General features: G+C 41.8%; 1 protein-coding gene across 7 annotated transcripts; it reads left to right on the plus strand.

The window, feature by feature from the left end:
- Window positions 1-621: 621 nt before the first annotated feature.
- On the plus strand, window positions 622-26,509 carry GOLIM4 (golgi integral membrane protein 4). 7 transcript variants are annotated; one of them, XM_015872015.1, is made up of 17 exons: window positions 622-1,217; window positions 11,214-11,288; window positions 12,051-12,100; window positions 12,898-12,951; window positions 13,457-13,607; window positions 14,752-14,834; window positions 15,295-15,378; window positions 17,020-17,058; window positions 18,182-18,340; window positions 18,671-19,003; window positions 19,924-20,207; window positions 20,621-20,700; window positions 21,154-21,266; window positions 22,205-22,372; window positions 23,106-23,174; window positions 24,190-24,270; window positions 24,631-26,509. In XM_015872015.1, the coding sequence occupies exons 1-17, from the start codon at window positions 1,031-1,033 to the stop codon at window positions 24,790-24,792; spliced, it is 2,172 nt and encodes a 723-aa protein (XP_015727501.1). In that variant the 5' UTR covers window positions 622-1,030; the 3' UTR covers window positions 24,793-26,509. The 7 variants fall into 7 exon arrangements, with proteins under 7 accessions (XP_015727501.1, XP_015727503.1, XP_015727502.1 ...); XM_015872017.1 differs by having other exon boundaries at window positions 19,924-20,162; XM_015872016.1 differs by lacking the exon at window positions 17,020-17,058.

Genomic DNA, 26,509 nt, shown 5'->3' on the forward strand with positions numbered 1-26,509 from the left:
AACACAACATAACACAACACACAACATAACACAACATAACACACAACACAACACAACATAACACAACACACAACATAACACAACATAACACACAACACAACACACAACACAACATAACACAACACAACACACAACATAACACAACATAACACAACACAACACACAACACAACACGCAACACAACACAATGTAACACAACGACACAATGTAACACAACGACACAATGTAACACAACAACACAATGTAACACAACAACACAAGCACTCAGCAGTGGTCTGAGCTCGATTCTTGGACAAGGCAAAAGCCAAGACTAGAGAGGGCAGCACACCTCCACCCCCGGAGGTGCTGAAGGCCCGAGCTGTTGGGTGCATCCAGCTCACAGCAGGGCGGACAGTCGGGCTCTTTCATCCTCTTCCACAGCTCCGTGAGGCGCTGCCCCCTCCCAGGCGCTGCTCCGTGAGGGGAGGGGCGGGCTGAGGGAAGCGGAGCGCCCGGCGGGGCCGGACGGACACAGCGTGCACCCAATGCGCTCCGGCTCTGCCTCTCCGAAGGGAGGGGAGAGCCCCGCGGTCGGGCCCAATGAGGCCGCGCCCGGAGCGGGACTTCCTTCGGGGATCCCGCGGCGGGGAGCTGCGGTGAAGCGGCGGTGACACGTAAGTGCGGGGCCGGGGAAGTTTCCTTTGTTCAGGTGGCGGCCGAACCGGGTCGGGCCGGAGGAGCCGCCCGAGGAGAGCAGGGAGCCGCCCCTCGCCCCGCAGCCACAGCGCCGGGGGCCGCCCCCTCCCGCCGGCCGGGCGGCGCAGCATGCGGGCCGGCTCCGCCTGGAGGTGCGGGGCCCGCAGGCTGCACGAGGCCGCCCGGGGCGTCGCGGCGGTGCCCCGGGGCTGAGGTGCTCGGCCGGCCGCACCCCGCCTCGTTCTCACCCCCGGTGCGGATCCTGGGCCGCCGATGTCTCCGCCTCATCGCCGCCGCCCGCCGCCTCCCGCTGCTGAGCCGTGAGGGGCGGGAGAGCCGGGACCCCTCCGGGGACATGGGCAACGGGATGTGCTCCCGAAAGCAGAAGCGGATTTTCCAGACCCTCGTGCTGCTGACTGTGGTGTTCGGCTTCATCTACGGGGCGATGCTGTACTACGAGCTGCAGAGCCAGCTGCGGAAGGCTGAGGCCACGGCGCTCAAGTACCAGCAGCACCAGGAGTCCCTCTCGGCCCAGCTACAAGGTACTGCTGCCCGCCTACAGCCGAGGTTTGCACGCATCTCCCTTCTCCGTAGGAGCCTGGCTTCCCACTGCTTGCAAAGTTTTGCTCCTGAGAGGCTTCCATCCCTCCTCTCCCTGCCAGCTGTAGGGCTGCCCTGCTGTGTGAGACCCCCCAGCTCCAGCAGGGTCAGATGGCTCTGATACAGAATCCTAAGGGTTGGATACAGATCCCCTCTGGGGATCGTGAGTCCAGTCCTCCTGCTACAGCAGGTTCCCTACAGTAGGTATAGGAAAGCATCCAAGCATCCCTCGCTCCCATGCATTGCGTAGGGTGCCTGTCAATCCCAAAGGCATGCACAGCACACTGAAGCTGTTGGTATGAGGGTAACAGGCAGCTATGCTGCTGCTCAGCAATACAGAACACCCCGCTTCTAGGACTTCCATGCCTCTGTGCTGTCCCAGCTGTACTTGTTCTGGCTGCAGAAGCACAAAGTTCTAGTTCCAGGAGGACAGGTAACGTGGAAATGACTCCAACAGAGTGAGGGATGTTGTAATAAATCACTCCCTGAAAAGAAGAAGTTGGAGTGTAAAATTCAAATAAACTGTATTGGTAATGAAACAGCCTTGAGTTTCTTGGCTTAAAGCTGTCACATAAATGCAAGTTCTTACGTAGCTTGGTTTAAGGATGCACCAGATGTATGCTTTGTGTACTTGATGAAAAGCTGCTGATCTCTGACATGCAGGAATCAGATGCAAAGAAGCAAACACATATGTGAAGCATCAGCACTCTTGGGGGTGCAGGACCTCAGCACTTGTCTAACTGTGAAGTGCGAGGTTATCAGCCCAACACATACAGTCCGGAGCCAACTTTCAGAAAGCTTTAGGAATGTGTTTTCTCCCTTAAAATGGTGTAAAGCAGATGAATGAACTGCTCTAACAACTGTGATGCTACTTAACTTCAGGGTGATCTTCCACCAGACTTGTCTGTGTGGGAGCATGCCTAGAAGCATGTAGGTTTTATACAGAGATAGAAGAGTCTAATAGAATAATCCTACATTACTTTGTAACTTGGATGTGTTTCATTGTGACTCAAGGCCTCCGTTACTTTGTTTTTCAATTCTAACAGAAAATAGTTAAAACTTTTCATTTTAGTTGCCAGCGTGGTGCACATGTTTGGCTGGGAGGTGGGTGTGTGGCTGAGGGCTTAAAGGCTACTTTTGCTATTCTGTATATTTGCCAACTGTATTTGAAGGGGAAACAGGAACATCTTGTTCTCAGGTTAAAATTCAACAAGCCAGCTTCCTCTGTTGCTGTGGCAATGCCAAAGAGGAGCATAGGTTGAATGCAGATTGTTAGTTCATGTGTTCCCCTTTGGAAACGTACCGTCAGCTGTCCCAACAAGCTCATGGAGGAATCCCTGTAGATTTTGTGTGATGCTCTTTGGAATGGAATTCTGTTTTATCATCAGTGTTTTTGCTGCAGGAGTTTGTTAGTGGTGGGAGCACAGAGGGCTCAGGGGGCTGTGCCCAGTTGACCTTAAGATTCACCAACTCCTTACTAACTGTTGATACACAAAACCTAGAGCTATTTCTGAACGCTTCCTGCTTTGTTAACCTCTTTCATATGGAGCAAGATGAGGGGATTTGTTCTAAACAGGGATGTATAAACAACACAGTGTGCTAACAGAAAACCTTGTGTTTGCAGGTGCAGCATCTGACTGCACTTTGAACCTTTAAATAGCCCAGATTTTAAATCAACAATGTTCTATCACCAAACAAAACCAGCCCTACAAGTACCAAAGCTACATCTTTTTGCCATCCTTTGTGACACAAAAGAGATTTTTTTGGATTTATTCTTTCATGAATATTGTGTTATTACTGAAGCAGCGCAGCTTATCTCTTCCATGTGACGTAATTGTTTTCTCTAAGATAATGTTGAGTCTTGAATTGTGCACCAAAATCCTTTAAATGGGAAGGAGCTGGAAGGGCTGGTTCACTTACATTGCATTGCCAGGAGGGAAAGAGTGGGTGTATTCACACTGGTTGATTCCTCAGTTCTTTCTGCTCTTTTCTGGTTGATTGAATAAGACTTTAAAGCTCATTACCAGCAGAGAAAAGAACTCAACCATGGACATGTACTTCCTGAGCAAACATTTCATCAGTAGGCTTTTATTTACTTAAAAAGGGGGAAAAAAGGCAACTTTACGGAGTTGTTCTTTTGAGGATGCTGGGCTGGCAGTGCTCCTGGAAGGGCTGCTGGGCTGAGATGCTGGGATGGCAGTGAAATAATGTCCATCCTCTGTGTTTGGTTGGGTTTAGCTGGGGCTGATCAGCCTGTAGAAGGGCTGCTCTCCTGACTGCACACAGATAAACACTGTTGGGGCTTCTGGGTGAATTTTGTGCAACGTTTTCTGATTTTCCTTGAAAAGCCAGTCTTGGATTTTTATGCTTTGCACGGCATTGCTTCATAAATGTGATGTGTGAAGCAGGCTGAATCTTCTGTACAAACAGGGGAGAAAAGACAAGACCTAAATGTGCAGAAGTACAGATAGCTGAAAAGCGATGCTGGAAGGGATGTCAAAATCATTTAGCGTGTGCAATGGTCTGAGGAGCGGTGCATATGGCTGTTGTTGTAGGGAGTTCTGCTCTTTCAGGTGTTTGCAGCTTGTGCTACTCAGCTGAGAAGCATTTTTGCTCACGAAATAAGGGCAGGCTGTGATGGGAACAGTGGCTGACATAGGCAGCATGGGAAGGTTAACTGGTTAGAGGCTGGATCTCAGGCATGCCCTTCAGACAGTTCACATTGTAGCAGGTTTTCTAGTCAAGAGCATGGCTTTCAGGCCACATAGAATCATCATAGAATCATAGAATGGCCTGGGTTGAAAAGGACCTCAAAGATCATCTAGTTCCAACCCCCTGCTATGTGCAGGGTCACCAACCACCAGACCAGGCTGCCCAGAGCCACATCCAGCCTGGCCTTGAATGCCTGGACCCACTGTAAGAGCTCCACGTCCTTCCTGTACTGGGGGCCCCAAGCCTGGACACGGTACTGCAGATAAGGCCTCACAAGAGCTGAGTAGAGGGGGAAAATCACCTCCTTCTCCCAGTTGGCCACCCTTTTTTAATGCATCCCAGATCACAGTTGGCCTTTTGGGCTGCAAGCACACACTGCTCGTGTCCAGCTTCTCGTCCACCAGGACCCTGTGGAAGAGAATGTCAAATTTTGGCATTTTTACCTCCTAACAAAGTTCTGATAGGCAGGAGAAAGTAGGGCTGCTTCACAATGGGAATTAACCAGAGGCTACATTTTGAGATGAAACAAAATCTCTTGGCTGCTAAGAAAACCCAAAGCCATTGTTATCTATAAGGTGTTCTGCTGAGAAGCTGATCTTCCTGTTAAGCTGATTATTTTAAATCTCATTCTCTGAGCATTAATGTGATTGAAACACGGAGACAATCTTATTTAATATTTCTTAAAATGATAAAAAAAAATAAACTTGATGCTGTTTGCCTCCTGCAAAGATGCCATCAAACTAAGTCTTAAGCTGCTGACTGTATAGGAACGGACTTCATTGCTGAAACAGATATGTGCTGACAGCTGTAGACAAACCTGATCGTATCTTGGACTGCTTTGAGATTAATGCATCTACAAATGGGTTTTTAGCTCTCACAACTTCTGTCTTCCCATCCTCTGGGCATTAGGTAATTCCTTGTGTACTGCTTTAATCTGTTTAATCTGTCTTAATCCCTAATCCTAATGACAGCCTACATCTAGTGTCTTTTACTACCTTCATTTTCCTGATCTTTCTGTTAGAGCCTTGATGTATCTGCTGCCTTCAGGCGATCTCTGCAGTCTGGGACTGTACTGTAATCTTGGGCAGCAACCCAGCTGCTGAACTCAAGAGGTCAGAGTTGGCACAGTTGCAGACAACGTGTGGCTTTCCACAAAGCCATCTGATCCAGTTCTACAAAGCTCCAGCTGAAAAGCCAGTAGAGTTCCTTGGTGCCTCTTGGGCCTTTCAGCCTGAACTGAGGCCCCTTTTGGGAGGTGACCTGCTGGTACTTCATCAGAGGCACATGCATGTGCAGAATGCATCAGCTACATAGTTCAGGTGATGGCTTGCTGTGCTAAGCACACGGTGTAGGAAGAGTGGAAGAGGGTGGAAAAGCCTTTGCAATTATATTGACAACATTTTTTTTACAGTTCATGTCTGAGGTTACACACTCTCCAGGTTCAGTTACAATTGTAAGATTAGGTCTTAAATATAACGTGCCAGACACATTGTCTCATCGGGCTGGTTGTTTTGGCTGAGCAGGATACAGGATACTCAGCCAATGTATCTAGGTGGAGCGACTCCGTGACAGTTTCCATCCCCTCTGAGGTTGGAGTATTCATTGTAGCATCTCTTATATGGCTGTGAGGATATCTCCAGCTATTTGTGGTTAGTATAGTTCAATAATTTTGCAATAGGATCCTTGCACAGAAATAATATCAGGTCCTGTTCTGAGGTCCAATTGTAATGAAAGCTTAAATAATTGAAATTACTGGGGGAAGAAAAGAATATACAGAGTGATTAAGGCAGAATATTTTCACTTTATATTGGGTAACTCATGTTGGTGGGTTTCTTGTTTGCTTTAATAATGAGTTAAACGCATGACTTTCATATCATGTTGGAGGCTGAGGTCAGTGCTGGGGGAATGCAGTCTGTTTGGGTGCAAGCTTCTGTCTAACAAACAAATCACAAACCACTAACTCAAACAATTCATTTCTGTATGCAGTTCTTCAGACCATACACCTGAAGCTGATTCCTATCCCCTACATTATAGCAGAACAAATTGGGGGAAGTGGTTGAGCAGTTTTGCAAGGTGATAATTATAGCTGCTGTGTCACTTTCTGCCACATTCCGTTATGATAAGCCAGCAGATGTAGGTGTCAGTTGGGACAGACCGTTGCGGTGTGTGGGTAATCAACACCATTTCAGTATAAGTTTTTGCTAATTTTTGTATATATGTATATATATGAAAAAAAAATGTACATGGAAAATACACATACATAGGATTTTACTGACATTAGAATCACTGGAGTTCTTCATAAAGTTGAAAGGAGTCCAAGACAATTTTTGAGAGCAAGAACAGGCTGTTGTTTCCTGGAGCTGAGAGATGGATGAGCAGAGCCAGACAGTCAGAGGTGATGTGAAGGAGGAAGCTGTTGTCTCTGGAGCTCTTCTGCGTGTTTTTGTGTTTTCTACAAAGTGATCTCCTGTGTTATGACAGAAATGGCAGGATAATGGAAGGAAGAAATGAGAAAGGAAACAAAATGATTCTGGGAATTATTCTACAAGGGCATCTGCTAATCATCCCGTGTAGTTTAAAGGATAACTTGAGCACCACTAGGAGCAGAGGAATTGAACAGCCAAGTAACTGTGTCTGGCAGAAGGATGTCTTACAAATGCAATCCTAAAAATACAGTTAAAAATGTGAATCTAAATTCACCAAATAGGTTTTGTGTGAACTATGTGCATTCATCACTTCAAAACAAGAAAACTAACAAAACCACTTCAGCAGTGACAGGAGTACATGAAATGCCATGTGGGAGGTGAGATCTTAATCTGACCGAGTGTATCACAGCCATGTGTGGCACCAGAGGCTGGAAGAAATCTTTGGAGTGTACAGGAAATCTCCTCTGGGATGGAAAATATGATCATTTTTCCAAGTAAAAGTCATGTCTGGAGCCTAGCAGCTAGGGATTAAACATTCAATCATGTTTAATAATCCTTCTCAAACTGGAATAGCTGCTGCTAAAAATAAAAGGTTGCTGCTCCAACGTGATAAATACCTTCCCTCGTCCCACCTCTTTGCTCAGTTTTGCTTGGGATTTGTTTTTAAACCTTTTTGTTTCCTCGAGGAAACTTCTTACTTCTAAGAGAGTCCACGAGGCAGGTTGAAATAGGATTCTGTTAATTTAGATGTTTACTTCAGTTTGGGAATTAATTTTCACATCATCCTGATAATTGAACGGAGGCCAAAACTATTTCTTAGAACTAGAAGCGTGTCTTTCTGGGCTGAACTCTATTAGTGTGCCAAATTCCCCAGCACTGCCCCATTTCACAACTGCATGCAAGCAAAACCTTTCAGATCTGCGGCACTCGTGCATGTTGTGCTTTGGGTTTTCCTCTTTTCTATTTGAGGATGCAAAGCTGAAGGTTTGATAAGCATGTAGAAGTTTCATGTCCTTATCTGAAGCCTGCACACATTCCAGAGCGTTTTTGAACTTCGATCGCGATTGGTTCTGATATCTTCTCCAGTCTGTTTCCACACTCAATGGTACAGAGGTTGGTAAAACCCCCTGATGTAGGGCAGGTTGCAGAGGGACCATCAGTGATGGTTCTTGTCCGGCAACACAGCAGGGACTGAGTTGGATTTTGCAGAGCTGGAAGCAGGAGATCCCACTGTTAAGTACAAAGCGCTTTCTTAGAATCATTAATGCCACGCACAACACAAATGACTGGAGAATTAGGTCAAGGCAGTGGTTATTTTTGAGTACAATTACCAACACACGGTTTAGTTGCCAAGAGAAATTCTGCTCCTTTGTGGGAACTGGTTGTAATTTGACAAAGCTGTTATCTGATTGTTCTTCACCTGTGAAAACTGCCAAGTGTAGGAGTTTGTTTTAGAGGGGACATAAATGGGATACTGCAGACAGTACTGGCTGTGGTTTGCAATGAACAAAATGAGAGCAGTCCATCCCTGCCTGTGTACAAAACTATTGGGTAATTAAGCCAGAAGAATGCTTGTTCTTCACGCATGATCAGCTCCACATTATCTTGGCTTCTGTTTCAGTTCTTTGTAAATTAAAAGTCGAAAACATACAGGACATAAAATATGAAATAGCTTCAATATTTTGTTCGGTATATTGTAGCTGTCTGGTTTTGGTATAAAATACAGTTTTACTGGTAGGGAAGCCTACTGTGGCTCTACTTCAGCACTTGCAGTAGGGGCAGGGCAGTGGTAGAGAGCTCATCCAAGAGCTCCCTATGCTGTAAGACAGTGTTCCTGGTCAGATGGTTGCTGGTGGCATATGAGATCTCGCTATCTGAATCCAGATTCGCTGCCTTCATGGCACACAGAACTGTATTAATCATGTGTTCTCCCAGCGTGAAACATTAGCATCAGATGAGTCAAGAAATCTCTTCTGAGATTAAAATTGTAATGATTATCATTGGACTAGAAAATCTGCATGGATTGAAGGGGCTCTCGCTCGTCTAATCGAAATGGGTTTTCTCTGAGCAGAAAAGTTATTTGCCTGGGTTCACATTTCAAATAGTTCTCTTTGCAGGGGTGAGAATTGGAGATGTAACAGTGTTTTTATAATGAATGTCTGTGTTGTACAGACCTTCATAGCATTACTAGAAAGGTGCCAGCGTGGTAGGGCACACTCTGCTGGTTCCGTTCAACTCCACCACAGTCTGACACAAAATACCATTGGATGTTGCCAAGACTACTGAAATCTGCTGGTTTAAAACCAAAGATGACATTACTCTCAGCTCAGAGAAAGACTGCAGAAGTACAGAAGAGATGATAATGCTGCAATTAATAAGACTTGTTGAATTGTGTTTGTTTAAATCCCAGCGTATTCTCGGTGTGTAAGGTGATGGGAGTTGGGGTGTTTTAGATGCTCTCAGGTTGTGCTTCTGTCAGTACAAATACCAAAGTAACGTAGCTGAAAAACTGCTGACAATGACAAACAGGAAATACTTTTTATGCATCCAATAACAGCTTATTTTTCTTAATAGTTTGACTGTGAACCAGAGTGGACCAACCATGAATATTAAATAACCTTGCTTTCATCAGAGCTCTCCACTCCTGTGTTGCAATTAACGTTCAGCAGCGGTCGTGGTGATGTGAGCTTCCTCCCCTTTCGCAGAAAAGAAGGTGATAGAGAAGTCTTAAATCTTAATTCAGGAACTGCTGAACATTTCATTATTGAACACAGAAGATGCCTTAATTAGCTCTGATCTCACTGGTTCTGTCGCTGGGCTTTGCTCTCTGAGGCTACATCACCTTGCTATGGAAGAGAGAAGTATTGCTGAGTGTGTTTAAATGAGCAAATTAAGTAGGAGGGGATGGAGGAGAGGAACTTCCCCTCAGCCCTTTCCTCACTTGCTTTTTGGCCATCTAAAAGGCTATTTTAGGACACGGTGAGCTTTGTTCCAGTCTTTCAAAGGCTTCAGCACAGAAGTGGCAGAGGGATGTGCCACCCAGAGGGACGTTAATAGCACTGCTCTGAAGTGCTGTGTGAAGGCAAGGCAGCCAGAGCTTAGCAGAGCCAAAATTGGATGTGAAAGGTATAAAGTAATGTGGTTCCTAAAAGCTGAGATGTGGCGTTCCTTTTCTCCTTTCTTCCTGCCCTTATCATTATGGCTTTATTGTGCAGGGCTTGTCCCCACACTTGCTAAAACACAGGGAGGAGTTGAAGGAGATCCGCTTGCAGACGGAGCAGTGCAATGAGAAATGTTACCTCCAAATCCGTTAGTGGTTTGGTCTAATTGCCAAGAAGCCTATTTCCAGTCCTGATTGCGTGGGAGGGGAAACCATGATGGATTTTCATTTCTCTCCTGAGTTGCTATGCTACAACCACTGCTCCTTTTGCAATGCAGTTCAGCATTCACCGTCTTCACTGCTCAGATAGAACCATTACTGTCATGGTGCCATGTTTATTCTTCTTTTCTGGAAACTTACTTGCTGGTCACTTTGTGAATATTCATGAAATGCTTGTTTTGTTGCAGAGGATGTCGATACATTCTTTCATCTTGACTGATGCCCTTGGCTTTGGATGATGAATAGCAAAACAGAGATAGAAGCTGGATTGCTAATCAATCCTTGTCACCTAAGCCAAAATGTAAACACTTTGAGATAAGCCAGGAGACAGTGAGCCTGCAGAATGCATCTTGCTGGAATACAAATGCTTTCTAAGGTGCAAGAGGGGTTTTCTGTGGCTGCCAAGATAAAAATCCCTGTTTGAGGCTTCCTGTTGAAGGCTTACACTCACCAATGGTCTACTTCTCAGCAAATGTGTTTCCTAGTTTCAAAGGAAAAATCACAGGTTCCATTAATTTGTTTAGCTCCTTTGAGGAATGCAAATTAGATATATCTGTGTTTGTTAAATTAACCAGTTGGATAAATTCATAAACTGAAACCCCCGTCTGGAATATCATAAGCAAGCCATTGCCTTAGATGGTCTTTGAGGTTCACAAATTGCTGGGGACAGTGGCAAGGACATTCTGCAAGCTCCAGGTATGCACTCCTTGGTAGGGGTCTGCTTGTGTCAGCTCTCAAGGGATGGCACCATTGGTCTGTTGGTACTGAGATGTGACCCAGAGTGGCTGCCATGTGGTGCAAATCTACTGCTATACAAGCTTTACAATTAAAAAGAAAACCAAGTTGTCCAAGCTTGCAGAGGAACTTAGGGATTGATGTTGGGTTTTCCATATCTTAGACTAAACAGCAAATCTAATGTGCTGCTGCACCTTTCAGAGCCATCCTGCTCTGTGCATCTGTCTTGCTTCTCTCCTGTTGCATTTTGTATGCTGCAGGGTCTCCTGTGGCAGTGCTGGGGGTAGGGCTGTCCTGCTTATGTCCTCATCTCTTTACAAACAAGGCAGAAGAGAAGGAAAGAATGAGAAAATTTGTACGTATGTACCCTAGGAGGAAAACGGATTGGGTAGGTTTTCTGTAGAACAACCATAGCTGACTCCTCATAAACAAATACCATATAGTTACTGCATTCTATGGATATACAGTGGAGATGATCCAAATGTCATGTTCAATATCAGATACAGAAAAATGAGCTCAAATAATGTCAGCAGTCCTTAACCCTGTGACCTCATTCTGCTTGCATTTTCTGGGCACGTTCTGTGCTGATGCTTTGCAGTATTCTGGGTGGGGTTGGATTTCTTTTCTTTATTTTCATTGCATCTATCACTCATGAACTGAACTGTATACAAATTTTCTCTCCTTAGTTGTATATGAGCACAGATCCAGATTAGAAAAATCACTGCAAAAGGAAAGGCTTGAACATAAGAAAGCAAAAGAAGGTAAAACGTTATTTTCCCTTCTCTTTCTGTGATTGGTTGGGTATTTAAGAGAAAAGTAATTTCAGATGCGTTTTGTTGTATTTCAAATGAATTCCTGATATAATAAATCAGTGGGGCCACCTTGGCGGATCTGTGGATTGTGTTTTTAGTACTCGTTGCGGATCACCACAACATGGCAAACTACGCGAGTCTCCATTATTCTTCAAACTGATGACTCAGCCAATGAATTAAATAACTGCTGTAGCAAAGGTTCCAAAAATGACGTAGTGTGCATGGGGTTCCTGATGGCTGCCTGGTGCCATCTGCTGGACAGCTGCCTCGTGATGCACAAAGGCAATTTGTCATTGTTATATCCCAAACTGAAGCAAAAGGCCCTTTTTTGTGTTTTGTTTTGCTATACTTCAGCTTAGTCTTGACTTTCTCGCTTTTTAAAGCACACATCTGTATTGTAATAGAAAAATCACAGAATCACACACAATGTGTTTGTCCTTTTCCTTTTGAGTGAAGCTATTGAGAGAAGCTGTATAACAGATTTGTGTCCGTGGCTTTGAACTTCTCACTCCTATACCTCATACAAATACTTTAAATATGTTTTTATTTTTGATTGAATGAATGAAAATACCTTTTCAACACTGGAACGTTCTGTTAAGTTCCTCTGTTTCTGAAGATCTTTTGAGTATTGCAACTGCATTGTATATTTAAGTACAGATTCTAGAGTTTTGGGTTTTGTTCTTAATGAGAATTTTTCCTTTTATGTTACAGATTTTCTTGTTTATAAACTGGAAGCACAGGAAACTCTAAATAAAGGAAGGGTAAGTTATCAGTCCTAGTACCAGCTTTTGAGATTTCAGTCATATTTGATGCTATGTGGGCTACAAGATAAAGGCTGCGCTCTGCAATTACAGCTGTTCAAAGAAAGAGGTCTTACAAGTGCTCATTGAAGGAGCTCTCACAGCATTTCTCCTCTGCTGTTCTTAATTATGTGAGTTGCAGTAAGAGATACAACTAATAAGCTGTAATAATACCTTTCCAGGAAATTACTTTAAAAGATATTCTCCTGTTTATATTATAGTTGTTCAAACACTGTTAGTAGTTTTAAAGGGACAGGGGAATAAGAAGGTGTTAGAAACCTTTCCATTTCTTGGTTCACAGGGAAAAGAACAAGGACAGCTTTCTAACACATGGTCTTTGAACAGGAAACCACATATAAATAATAATAATAATAATGAAATCGTTAAAAAACCCAAATGATAAAGTGTTTTAGATACCAAACCCAGAAGGAGAGTTGTCTTTGGCAAGGCCCAAAGACCTGTAGAGCCGGTATTTTGTGGAGGCTTCAGGCTGAAAGTGGGTACATTAAAATGCATAGTTGCTGCAGTAAGTACTAATATATATATTATACTATAATATAATATATTATATATATATATGTGCATGTATGTATATACACACTTGTTATGTTTCAAAGCAAGCTTAATTTGTTTCTTGATGATGTTATGCCCTTTGGTTTATGACTCCTAGATAACTGCATGTATTTGAGGCTAGGTGAATAACAGTGTTGTTCAGATTAATACTAATGTGTGCTTGTTTGGTTTTGTTTGTTTTACAGCAAGATTCAAATAGCCGATACAGTGCACTGAGTGTCCAGCACCAGATGTTGAAGGTAGGTAACTGAGCTATCCAGTTTCATAAGACACTGGTATTCTGCAGCTTGAAGGGTATATGGCATCAGTCATCTCATTCCAAAATGTCAGCACACTGATGGTGCTTTCCTTGTATGACTGCTGTTGAAAGCTGATTTACCATGGTGTTTAGTAATCAGGTTTTCCACTGGGTAATGTAATCTTACCGAATGCGATTACTTGTGTGGAGCAGCAACTTATCAGACTTTACATAGTTTGGCATCTAAGGAATTTTAGTCACATTCAGCTGCTCCCCATGGGACAGTGCAACTTCTGGGTGAGGTGACATAGCCCTAGAAAAGGAGACTGCTCTTCACAGAGATCATTTTGTATTTGAGAGGATCCGCAGGCTGCATGCTTTGAGTAATAAACTTCCTGTTATGAATGCTTCGTATTCATTTAGACTTATTCAATAAACTGCCAAAGTCAATATTAGCCAGATATGCTAATGCAGAGCTGTTCCAGTGTCCAACTTGGTATTTGCAGAGTCAACACGAAGAACTAAAGAAACAGCACGCTAACCTTGAGGAGGATCACCGAAAACAAGGGGAAGAGTTCAGCAGGACATTCAGTGATCACAAGCAGAGATACTTAGAACTGCAGCAGGAAAAAGAGCAGGAGATCTCTAAGCTGAAGGGTATATGCTGGCTGTCCGTATTTTAAGTGTGTGTCTGTCTGTTTTGTGTGATGTGAGCTAGAGAGGCACAATGTCTGTTCTCACTAATTAGGAGGTGTAAGCTGTGTCAGACTTATTATTTTCATTATGATTTTCTGTGGCCTCTTTCAGAAATCGCTTCTTTACAAAAGGAAGTTAATAATTTTTGTCACTTCTATCTGATATCTAATTATGCCTTTTTATGCAGAGCCTTCTCATACCTCATTTCTCACAGATCTGCTTTTCTTTGTATTTCTCAGCATGTCTGAAACATGTTGCACCTGCATGCGTAGAAGATGAGGCATTTATTTATATTTAGTGACCAGTTTCCTCTTAGAAAGATGTCTTGAAGTTTGCAGAACTCTCCAATCCTCATTATACAATTGCATAAAACAGAAGGATGAGGGGCTCCCCATCATGGCCACTTTCTCCCATGTGTCGCTAACACACGAATTTGTTTTGGAGCTCTCTGCAGTTTTGTCTGCACAGTATTTCACAGGCGAGGGCTGTGTGTATTAGTTCTGCCTTGGCACCAGTGAAGTCACACAGCGAGCTCTGGGGCTGGGCTGGATTGCAGCCTAACAGCTTGGAGTGTGGGCAGAGCTTGCTTGTGTCTGCTTGCAATATTCCACATCAATATAATGTAAGAAGTGGGAAGAGATGCCCCTCTCCCTGGTCCCAGAACATAAAGCTCCTTAAATATGCTGGCCATCTGGGCACCTCTTCCAAAATAATAGCTTAGTCCTTTGGAAGAAAACTCTTACTCACCAGATGCAGTGTGGGGGAAGAGGGAAGAGGGGAGGGTGGCTTCCTCTCTGCATTTTAAAGATTCACATTACCATAATGAATTTTGCCATCTGCAGTCCCTGGAATGAGTGGTAATGCATAGTTCCAGTTGCAGGCTGGGTGCACTGTAATAAAATTTAACCAAATATTACAGTTATTTTTTGCTTGAAAATGTAAGATTCTTTATAGGATAAGCGAGACATGTAAGGAAAGCAAATCCTACCATTTTGCTGATCCAGATTTAGTATTGGAATTGTGTAGACTCTTAGGTCGTTCCTGCTGTGGTTCTTTAGTATTATAAACCTGACCGGGTTTAACCTCTGTTGTTTCTTTTAAATAGAATCCCTGTATAATTTACGGGAGGAGAACAGACAGTTGAGAAAAGCTCACCAAGATGTTCATACCCAGTTACAAGATGTAAAGGTAGGTTTGTTTTGAAGGAGGGCTACCAGAACAGTTAGTTAGGAAATAGAACAAAAATCCCAAGATTTAACATGCAACAAATGGGCTGTGACAGAGACTTGTCGTTTCTCCAATGTGGCAAAAGGGAGAGGAATATGGTTGAACTGCATTTCTTGGTTTTTGTCACCTGAACTTACAGAACATAATCATTTTAAATATATATTTATGTGTGTGTGTGTGTGTGTGTGTGTATATATATATATTTAAGAAGAGATTAAATTGGAAGAGAAGGGTTTTGTGTAGAAATTAGAATTGGAAATTTGACTTTGTAAGTAGCAGATTGTGTGTTTGCCATAAAGAATGTTGCACTTTGCAGTGCATCAAATGATCTCCGTAGTTCAGAACCCCCTAGGCTACTCGACTTATCTTTAGAATAAACTTTGTAAAACATGTCATGCTCTTCTTTTTTTTGTGTGTATAGCAACAGCATAAGAACTTACTCTCCCAGCACAACCAGCTTGTAGTGACATTGGAAGACCACAAGAGTGCACTAGCTGCTGCACAGGTCAGAAAGGAAAGCAGCTTGTATTAGCTTTAACCTTCCTTACAGCTAGTTTCTCCTAGTTCAGCTGACTGTAACTGTTATGCATGTAGCCTTTCGCATGGGGAATCTGCAATTAGCACAACACTGCACACTGCAGAGAAATGCATGAGTTTAAGGGTTGCTTTAAAGAAGCTGCAACAACTTACAGGGCTCTCAGGAAATACAAAGCTGTATTTGTAGGCCCAAGAGTGCATGTGTTATTGGGAAGAAGAGAATCTCTGCACTTACGGGAGCTGTAGAATTCCTTTCTTTCTGTCTCTGATAGAACTTCTATTAGTTTAACATCTTTCTCTCTCTGATTTCACATGTATCACTTTTACAGACCTTGGTGCTGATGTCTAATCAAGTTTCTTTTTGTATACGAGTAAGGCTTTGTACATCAGTGCAAGAAAGATTTGGTATATATGTATGTAGATATACAAGCTCCATTTGAAATTCAAATTAGTTTCCTTTTTATTTTAAAATCTGCAGCATTGTCTTAAATCTTGGCTTCAAATGAACCACCCATGTAGCCCAAACTTTGCTAGGCTATGGCAAATTCAGTCAGCTGTACAGCATGTGTAAGTCACAGAGAACTGGAAATTGGGAGTAATGTTGGAGAAAGGAAGACTGATGCAAGATGAGAGGGAAGGTAACGAGGCAGTGGGAAGTTACTTTTATTCCTGACTTAACTTTCTTCATCTAAATGGTTTTCAAGGTCCACAAAATCTTTGCATTAAAAGGGTTTTGGTTTTTTTGGGGTTCTCTTTTTTTTTTGTGCATTGCAGGCAGATATTTTAAAGACAGGGAGAGACCAGGAAAGTCTCTCATAGACTGTATGAAGATTCTTAATTTCCAGCATTAAGCATGCTGGAAGCTGACTGTAAGCTCTGTTTCCACTGTCCTTGTTAGTTACTTGGTATGTATTTGTAATAACTGAAACTCACCCAGGGCAGAGCCAGAGCCAAGGTCTACCAAAGCCAAAGGGAGGCTCCTTTTACTTCTCCTGGTTTCGGATTTAGTTTTGTGTCACACAAAGCCTTTCTGTCTGTAAGCAGAATGTGTCATTGATCATTTGGAGAACCTCATTTAAGCGGAGGATCTCCTGCAGCCTTTCAGAACAGAAGGTATTCAGCACACTCACAGTTTCTCCTACAAATCAGCTGCAGAAAGTGCACAAGGGATTATCTCTTAGAAATACTGCTCTGTACATTACCCTGCTATTTCTAGGTGTATTCTAGACATTAAACATCAGTAGTCAATACAGCGCTAATGTATTTGTGACCTGAATCTTCAAGGCATTGTAATCTCTGTCCTTTTCCATAGCTCAAACAGCCAGAGAGACTCTTTATACATTTTTATAAATCCTGTCTTTCTGCCAGCCTTAATACCTTTCAGGCTGTGGCCCTGAATCACAATGTTCAGCTTACAATGATTTGTATGGTGAGATGGAGTACTTGAAGTCTGATCGAGACATGCACAGTTTAAATACCCCAGCACATTGGTCTCTCTGCGTGGTCAGCGAATAGGGGGAAAAAATAAAAATCAAAGACCTATGTATCTGTCTTATGTTGAGTAAATACTCTGTTTTCCTCTAAAATTTCACATTGGACTCTCCAACAGTTAATCAGGACAGAGAAGTATCCCTCTGGAATGATGAAAGTAATTACTTTGCGTTCTGCTCTGCTTTGCTTTTAGGCCCCTCTGTTGTAACGGCTGCCTTAGTCTGTTGAGGATGCTTCGAGGTGCGCCTAGCTTCGGAGCTGTAATGCAATGCATCATGTCAATCTGTAGCACTGTGGATATTGTTTTGTATGAGTATTATGCATTGTTCATCGATGCATCGTGCCTGTCTGCTGTACTATTGATTGCTATGATACCACATAACACACTGAATGACATACAACGTAACCAGATTTTAAGTTGAGTTTTTAAATGACTTACGAAGCACAACTCTGACTTCAGAGTAATAAATGCTCCCACCACCTCCACTGGAGTGACAGAGGGACCCTGCTGTGGGGCACTACCTCTCACATAAGAGTTGGTCAGCACTTATAAATCTTGCATTTCTCAATAAATTTTACTTTGTGACGAGCTCTCTTCTATGCCTGTCATATAGGCAGTGACCAGTCCTTACTTCTCATGCTGGTTTTCAAGGCTTGAGAAAAATATTCTGGTCTTATGCAGCATTAAACTGCAAATCAGAATACATCCGACTGTTACAGTTTAGGAAGAGTTAAGAAATTTATATTTGGTCTTTTTTTTTTCCTTTTTCCTTTCACAGAAGGTGTTCTGTAACTTCTCCTTGCCTCAGTTCTGTATCTTGTCTGTTGTCTTTTGTAACACCTGTCTAAATGTTGAGGATTTGGCATTTTCATGATGTGTATATGTACTAAAAGAACTGTGCTGCTTTCTACCAGTAAAGAAGCTGGGGTGCTCTGTTTCCCTTTGCTTTAATCTGCCAAGGAAAATGCATCATCTCCTTGTGACAGTTCTCCTGCTTGGCATGAAAAAAACAAATCTTCACCTTTGTCCTATGGGGATTTTTCCAACAATCTTCTCATGCACGTGCACTTTGGCTGAAAAGATTATGATGAATCAATGCTGTTTAGCGCATGGAAATGACCATTCTTAAAAGGTCTCATCCCTGCTACTTGCTAGTAGTTGCTGTGATGTGAATATTGAGTCTTTCTAGCATATGTCTTGCCAGCAAGCTCACTCTGGCATCGCTACGTTTTATTAAGAAGTTGATTTGGACATGGTGTAATTAATGTGTTGACTTCAGTCCCAGGTGGAGGAATACAAACAGCTGAAGGACACACTGAACAAAATACCAAGTTTCCGCCAATCTGAGAAGTCGGAACCAAACAAAGAACCAGAGGTGCAGGCGCCATCTCCTCACAGTGACCTCCCACAACACCACAGAGCTGGAGAGCATGAAGAGGTATAAAGCGCAGACTTCCTATATGAGCTGTAGGAAATGGTTTCTGTTCAGTAAAATACTAGCTATGTGCTTAACTTCCATTGGAAACATGCATACAGGACTACTTGATGATGCTGTTGTATTGTGTAACAACTTGCTTAGGTATGCAGAGCCAAGAATCAGGTACTGATACCTTCTGGCAGGAAGGGCAGCATGTGCTAAGGCAGCCAGTTGGCTCTCCTGACTACAGTTTCACTACTGCAGGTGGAAATACAGGTATCTGTATCTGGTGCTTAGCTCTCCTGAAAAGATGAAATCCCTAATATCTTGTACTTGTATAATGTTTTCCAGAGTGAGAAGCCAAAAGAGAGAGAAGAAATAAATACCCAGGAGAGAGATGACAGAGCTGAGTCTTTTCATCTACAAAGAAGGGCTAACGAGGGCCAGCATGCCAAAGAACTAAATATTCAGGAGCAACAAGAAGCTGGAGAGGATGACGATCAACGTGTTGATCAGGCTGAAGAGGAACGCAAAAAAGAACTTGAAGAAGAAGAAATGGAGCAGGCAGGTCAGCCTCAGCACTTAGAAGAGGAACAGGACCAAGCACCAGAAGAGCATGAGTGGAAGAAACAGGAACAGAAAGAAGAAGAAACCAACATACTGGGTGAAAGTCTTCCATCAGAGGTATGGAGCGCTTTTCTTACCTACTGGTTGATTAATTCACTGTTTAAATGGAGGCATTGCTCATCTTTTCTGGCCCTGGTACTTCACTTGCCTGTTCCCAGGTAAATTTAGTGTAGCATTTATAGAAAATTTGGGATTCAAAGCACTTACACGCTTAGGATCAGCACATGCTTACTGCTGTGCTTGCCAAATGCAGCTTAATTAACATTAATTCTGCTGATAAAGAGCAACAGGTGGAAGAAAATCATGATGAATCCTGTGTTCTCTTTTAAATTTGAAGCCTGTGGTAGGTAATGGAAAGTAGACAGTTTATGAGCGTGAATTGTAGAATAGCCTGAGCTGGAAGGGAATTGTGATCAGCACTTTGATGAGGAGGTGTTCTGCCATATTAATTTGATCAATCTTAGCAAATTACAGCCTTTCCTTTTCAGATATACCTTCCTTCTATAAGAGCATTTCCAACTCAGTGTTCACTGCCATTTAAGAGGGAATTCAAACTGCAAGGTGAACACAATTAAATCAGGGGAAATCAGTGTGGAGCAGTGGCAAGTCTTGTTCTGTGCAGCTCTATATAAAACCACTGAGTGCTGGATTTATGTTCTAGATCAGATCTCTAATGGAATACAGATTTTACTGATTCCTTTTATATTAATGAGTAGGAAAAATTTCCTGCAGTTTCTTATCTTCTTCACCATGTTCTCCACAAACACCCCTAAAACTCTCAAAGTTTGTTAAAAAAAATTGCTTTGAATTTAAACAAAGACAACAAATAATGAAATAACTTTGTTACAATTTTCTCCGTTGCATATAGGATCTGTATAATTTTCCCACTTATTTTTGGTGTCAGAAGTTTCTTCACATCTGCTTCTGATCACTGAATAATGGGATTTTAACCTGTGACTAAAACATTTCTTTGGCAGGTAACACCAACAAAAGCTGTCACAAAAAGATATAAACCAGCCTACGAACAGCAGCTGGAGCAGCAACAGCTTGCAGCCCAAAGAGCAGAGGAAGCCAATCAGCTCAGGGAACATCAGGAATCGCTGCACCAGCAAAGACTTCAAACGCAGCTATTACGGCAGCAACAGCTTCAAGAAAAAGAGCTTCAGCTACAGAGAGAGGCAGAGCAAGGAGAAAAATTCTATAAGAACCGACTGAGGTTAAAATCTTTTATGTATGTTTGTAATGGACTGGGCATTGCATGGTATGTGCTCTGGGCATTATGACATCCCTCACACCATCACTGAAAAGAGGCAAATCTAATACAAGTCTGGGCTGTCCAGAAATTAAATGAAGTTAGCTTTATATCCCCCTTTCTATGGATAAATATAATGGCTGTTATTCAGAGTGGGGGTTGGTTGGGTTCCCCTTTTACCATGAAAGCCTCTGAAATCTGGAGAAATGAGAGCACACAGGTTAGTATAGGGAGTGCTCATCTTATAATGGGCATTGTCTTTCAGGAAAGGTGATTCTAAAAAGTAGCAGCTAATATAAAGCTAGAGTGTCAAATGTTCTGGCAGGAGTTAGGAGAGACAGAGGTGCAGTATGGTGGTTTGTTTCTTGAAGCTAAAATGCTTTTTGAAGCTGAAGTAATGAATTTGCATTTACTTTTCTCAGTCAGCAGGCTCGTTATGATAACATGGACCATGATATTGTACAAGGGGAAGAAGAGCAAGGTATTCAGGAAGAAGAAGGAGGTAAGGTTCCCTCTGAACTCCCTTCCATAAGGTTTTCATGTTATTTTACATTCAGTTCAGATTCAAATGAAGTATAAACAAAGAAAAAAGAAGCAGTTTAAAACCCCAAGCTCAAGTAACACTGTCAGAACTGACTGAAATACGGGTTTCACTATAAAGATCATATCCATATTTCTGAAAGGTGTCCTTTTGATTAAGCTCCTTGAACTGGACTTTAAGTCTCTGTTACATTTATGGCTTTGCCTTATGATTTTCTTTGATGTCTTCAAATTTAATGATCTTTTAGTGTTAGTTTCCTTCTATAAGTAAAACAGCTCTGTTGGCATTACCTGTTTGGTAAGCTCTTCAGGGAGAAGCTGCCTACTGCTAAGAGCACATATGGAAGCTACTATATGACACTTAAAAGGGCTACCTAGAAACTGCAGTAGTACAATAATATCAAAAATTTGTCAGCTTATGAACATGACAACCAGCACCGGGATGAAGGTGAGGATGAGGATCAAAACAACGCAAATGAACAGCACGAACCAGAACATCAAGGAGAAAATCAGCAGGCTGATGAAGCAGTGAGTATGAATTAAGATGCTATGGATTGCAATTGCTACTGAAATGAAAACCCAGAAGTCTCATCTAACATAATTACACATTACAGAAATAAGGTGAAGCAGAGGTCTGCTGGGAAGACGAGTCTGACAGTTTGAAACTACATCCGTGATCTATTTAAGGTTGCTGTGTCTAATTTGGGAGGAAATGAAAGAGAGCTTTCTTGTTGGAAGCCAGTTACTTTTGTAAATTCTTTTGATCCGCACGTTAGGTACAATAAAGGATTTTGGATAAATTGATTCCTATTAGATAAGAGGAGGAGAGCCAACTTAATAACCACTGAAACCAGCTGGAACCTTTCCACAGGAATCAGTGGTCACTAGATCAAAATCCTGTCAGTACCACAAAGTGTGAGTTCTTGAAAGGAGAACATAACTTCAGCACTGCCAGCAGTCCCAGTATGGGTTGCACAGAGATTTAGATGCAGCAGAATCAGTATCGTGCCTTCCCCAAGTTCAATTTTTATACATGGTATTGTGGAAAATAAAACGTGTCATCTTTCCTCCTCACCCCATCAGCAAATGTGGTATAGTAAATATTTCTAAAGGACCTTTGTGTTGTTGGCTATAAAGATACTGGAAAGACTGAATGAAAAGCACAAAGAAAATGTTCATTTTTGAACGGCAAAGTATGGTGAAGACTAAATAAAGATGAGGTCAATGTTATAAAACAGACTGATACCAAGAGATCTCTTTTAAACTGTGTATATTAAGTTCTTAGTTATTTTTTTAACCTGGTCTTCCTCAAGGCACTGTCAGTTTTCAGATATTCAGTAAACAGATGAGTCCAGCAGCCTACGTGGCTCTAACATACCTTGTGCTAAGGTAGCTTTCAAGTGAAATGGAATTTGACTGTGAGATTAAATGAATATGTATTTAATTTTCATATCTGAAAAATACAGAAGGAAGCCATGGAAGATGTGAACCCTGCTGATGACCCTAATAATCAGGGAGAAGATGAATTTGAGGAGGCTGAACAAGAGAGAGAAGAAAATTTACCAGATGAAAATGAGAAGCACAAGCAGAACAGTGAGAAACAAGGGCATCCCGGAGTGGAAGAGCACCTAGTGGTCAGTAAAGGGAAAGGAAGCACCTATGGGTCCTCTGTAAAAGCACCATAGTAGCGTTTGATGAGAGAACACTTAAATTCCAAATGTAAAGATCTATTGTAAACCATGCATAGGTGAAAGTATGAAATTACTCCTGGTGATACATCAGTAGGTCTTTCATGACTAGCTTTGCCCAGAAAGGTTCCATAGCCTTATTCTTAGGGGCCTCTGTAATGACCTTCACACAAACCACTGCTGCTGGAGTCCCTGTTCATGTAGTCTCCATGCTTTTATTCTGTTTTTCCTTGCTGTGCTGTCTCCATGCCATCAGCACTCAATCAGCTGTAAGAACTGACATCCTGTACCTCTGTGGCCATTCCAGTGAATGCTGCGCCTTTCAGTTATGTTCTCACTATAAGCTCCTCTAGTTAGAGATAATCTGTATTTTTACGACATCAGTCTGTATTGGTGTGACTGTTTCATTCCCAATTAGTATGGAAAGTATTGCTTAATTTTATGAAGTGATTTTTATTATAATCATTCTACTGTCTATCTTTTAATTTAGAGCAAGTCTAAATCTTACAGCCAGGCTATCATTAATGCTAATGAACGCTCTGTAACTTCTTATCCTATTATATTTTTATTTGCCTTTACATAAAGTTTTTAGTTCCAGAATGAGAATCTTTAACCCTTTGTCTTCTAAAATTAATGGCTACGTGCACAAAAACTGAATTTTCACATAATCTTTCTGCAGATGGCAGGAAATCCTGACCAGCAGGAAGATAATGTGGATGAGCAATATCAGGAAGAGGGCGAGGAAGAGGTAAGAAAACAGATGTAAGGCATATGTGGACCAGATAGCATAGCAAATGTTCATTAACTTTCAAGGCTGGTATCTTTTATAACTGCAAAGTGAACCCAAAGCACGTTGCCAACAGTAGTTTCTGACTTTATGAAACCTTGCTAGTGTTTGCCATTACTCTGCTGTGCATTGATGGACACAGACACATTTAGTGTCATTCCTGCTTATGTGCTGTGATTTGTTAGCCTTCCCTGAAACACAATATTAATTGTGAAATAATTGAAAAGATTAAGCCATTCACAATGCAAGGATAAAATCCTGCAAACCTAAAACCCTTTGAAGGTCACCGCAAACCTCATTAACTTTGCACCTCTAATCACACATTGTTGTTCTGGGCAAACTGCTTTCTTGGTCAATTATTTACTGTTTAAGACCGACTTTGATTTATCTGTGCTCCTTCTAAGTACTGCAAGTTAGTCCCTGCTGCTCTGGAGTCAAATAGGTAGGAAGCTGTTGGTACATTGCTTTGAACTGGAGAAATAGAAGGAGAGAAAAGGGAGCTTTTCCTTCATATGTTGAATGGCATTCACATTAACATACACTACCCTGCATTGTGCTCTGCAGTTCTTCAGTACTTACCCAATCAATTGCTATTTTCTACTTCATACATAATGATTTACAAAAAGCAATATAAACGGCTATTCATTATTCACTAATGGGGATTAGCTGCTATGCACTTAGAATTCAACAGTTCAAAATACAGTACTTAAATCAAACCAGTCATTAGGAACTGGGAATGGCTGGCGCTTAGCAATTACTTTGGCTACAGGAAATAATTTGATGCACCTTTCCTAAAGGACTAGAACCAGCGTCCTTACTGGAAGCATTAATTGTAAAGCAGCAACTGAATGGGTAATCAGAAATGAGGTAAGATGCTCTAACTAGGAATAGATGTGCACACTTATGCCATAGGCTTCTTTAAAAATAAATAAAAAATAAAAGACTAAAATGTACAGAACGTTTCTGTGCTCTGCAGATTCAGGAAGATTTGACTGAGGAGAAGAAACGAGAACTGGAGCGCAATGCTGAGGAGCCATATGGTGAAAATGATGAAAACGTAAGTGCTGTGTAAACCCTTAAACTCAGTGGGTGACATGACAGGATTAAACACTTAACACAGCTGTGATCGTGTCACAGTGACATTGCATAATCATGGTTTTAACTTTCTTCAGGCTATAGATCTTAAACTTTCACACTCTATCTGAATTTCCTTTTGCTCATCCTTCCACCTCCACATCCACTGTTGGTGCTTGGACACCTATGGAAAGCTTTTCCTATACCTGGAAAGCAGCAGCAGCAACTCTAACCAATTCATTTCCTTTTTTTTTCTCCTTAACCTCCTCTCATTGCCCCAGAATAAACTATGAAAAAACTGCCACTTTTGTGGAATCTGATTATTTTTCTTGTCATAAATCAGGGAGATGAAAAGAATAATGGAGAAACAGATCAAGAGCAAGAAATGCAAGATGAGAACAACCCTCAGAAGGAAGTTCATGAGGAAAATTATGAGGAGGAAGAAGAGGAAGAGGAGGAACGTGGAGCTGCTGCAGCAAAAACACGGAGACGAGGGGAGATGTAGTCCTCACTTTTTGGTAGCACACACATTCCTGAGTTTAAGAAAAACCTTTTTGGGATATTTAAATCCCAAGAGAACTTTGTGTTTTACTCTTGTTACTTTTCTATTAGATGCTCTCATACGTTTATATGAATACAGTATTTTGATACTCTAGATTAGGATTTCTTTTCTATTAAAGATGTACATAAGCAGACATCATGCAGGTTTCATTTTTCATCCTTCAGGGCATGTTTTAAGAGGCCAATCCGTGATACATTTCCACTTTATCCAAGCCTGACGAACACTTGGTCTAATTCCAGATATGCTCAACATCTGAAGGAATACATCTAGTGCCTAAACCCAGTCAGCATTAGTCAATCCAGCTCTGTCTTCCTTGACACCACTCGTGACTAATGGCTGGCCAGCTACCTGTCCGAGGCACAACCTGCAGTGCTCCTGAAGGCCCACAGGTAGTTTCATTCATTACAACCTCATGGGATTCTTCAAATCCTTGGAGATGAGCACATACCCAGCTGTTTGTGGGACCAAACCTCTTACAGATGCGGGACAGTTATAAAATATGCAAGTTTTACAAGCCTTCAAAATACAGCCAGGTTAACAGCTGTTCATTTTGGCAGCTGTTTATATACAGCTAAATTATGCATTTATTTTAATGAGCATGCCTAGGTACTTCAATTACATGCACTACATAGCAGATAACGTAAATGGTGCTATGCTGAGATGCCAGCTAGGAACCGATTTAGACTTGATGATCCTTCATGACAAATCAGAACACTACAGCTGTCACATGAATTAAGATTTACAGAAGGAACAGTTCTGTCATCCTAGCTAATATATTAAAAATGTGACCTACCAACTGTACTTAGATCACCTTCATGTCATGCTTTCTGGAGACTGGAGAGAGGGTTAAGGCATTCAAAATGAGTTGGTGTGATTCACCACCAGATGTTGGACTGAAGCCTTTACCTTCTTTTACTTAATTATTTTTAAGTCTAAGCCAGAAGAATTTCTGTGTCCTCCGGTGTGAAAAATCAGATGAGAGACAAATCCCACAGAAGTTTTTTGAACGGCAGCATCTCTAGCACTGCATGTAACAGAAAAGGGGTGGGGAATGACACAAAAACGGTGCCTTGGTGTGAGCTACTATGAACATAATCACAGTGCATGAATATATACAATATTTGTATTGGTACAGACTGTAGTTATTTAATATATGTTTTAAGGAGAGTGGGAATCAGGATTTCCTAGGCCATGCCCCATTGCTGGAAATGAGGCACGCAGTAGCTCCCCTTAGGAAGTGTGTGTTAATATATAAAAGGAGAAAGTTTGGGATTTTTCCCTTTTTAAACAACAACGCTTAGCAACCGTTTCAGTTTAACTTCTGTTATGAATGTAATTTAATTCATTTTTCTACTAACTCAATTACGTTATGTTTTACAGTTGGTTTCCATTCCCGGTAATATTCCTGAATATCTCAGACACAGTGCTTATGTTTCATAGGAATATTTTTGTCAGCAAGTACTTTGGGTTTCCAGTTACCACACATCAGAGTTACCTTATGTATAAATAAAAGTTTACATGATACTGTAAAATGTATAATATGTACATAATCTGCAGAATACAATTATTTTGGTAAATTGGCCTGTATTTTTAATGTCACTGTTGCAGTATTTAATTATTTGAGGCATAATAAAACTTGACAGCAGTCAATAAACTAGAA

Source organism: Coturnix japonica, chromosome 9 (genome assembly GCF_001577835.2).
Source record: "Coturnix japonica isolate 7356 chromosome 9, Coturnix japonica 2.1, whole genome shotgun sequence".
NCBI lineage: Eukaryota > Metazoa > Chordata > Aves > Galliformes > Phasianidae > Coturnix > Coturnix japonica.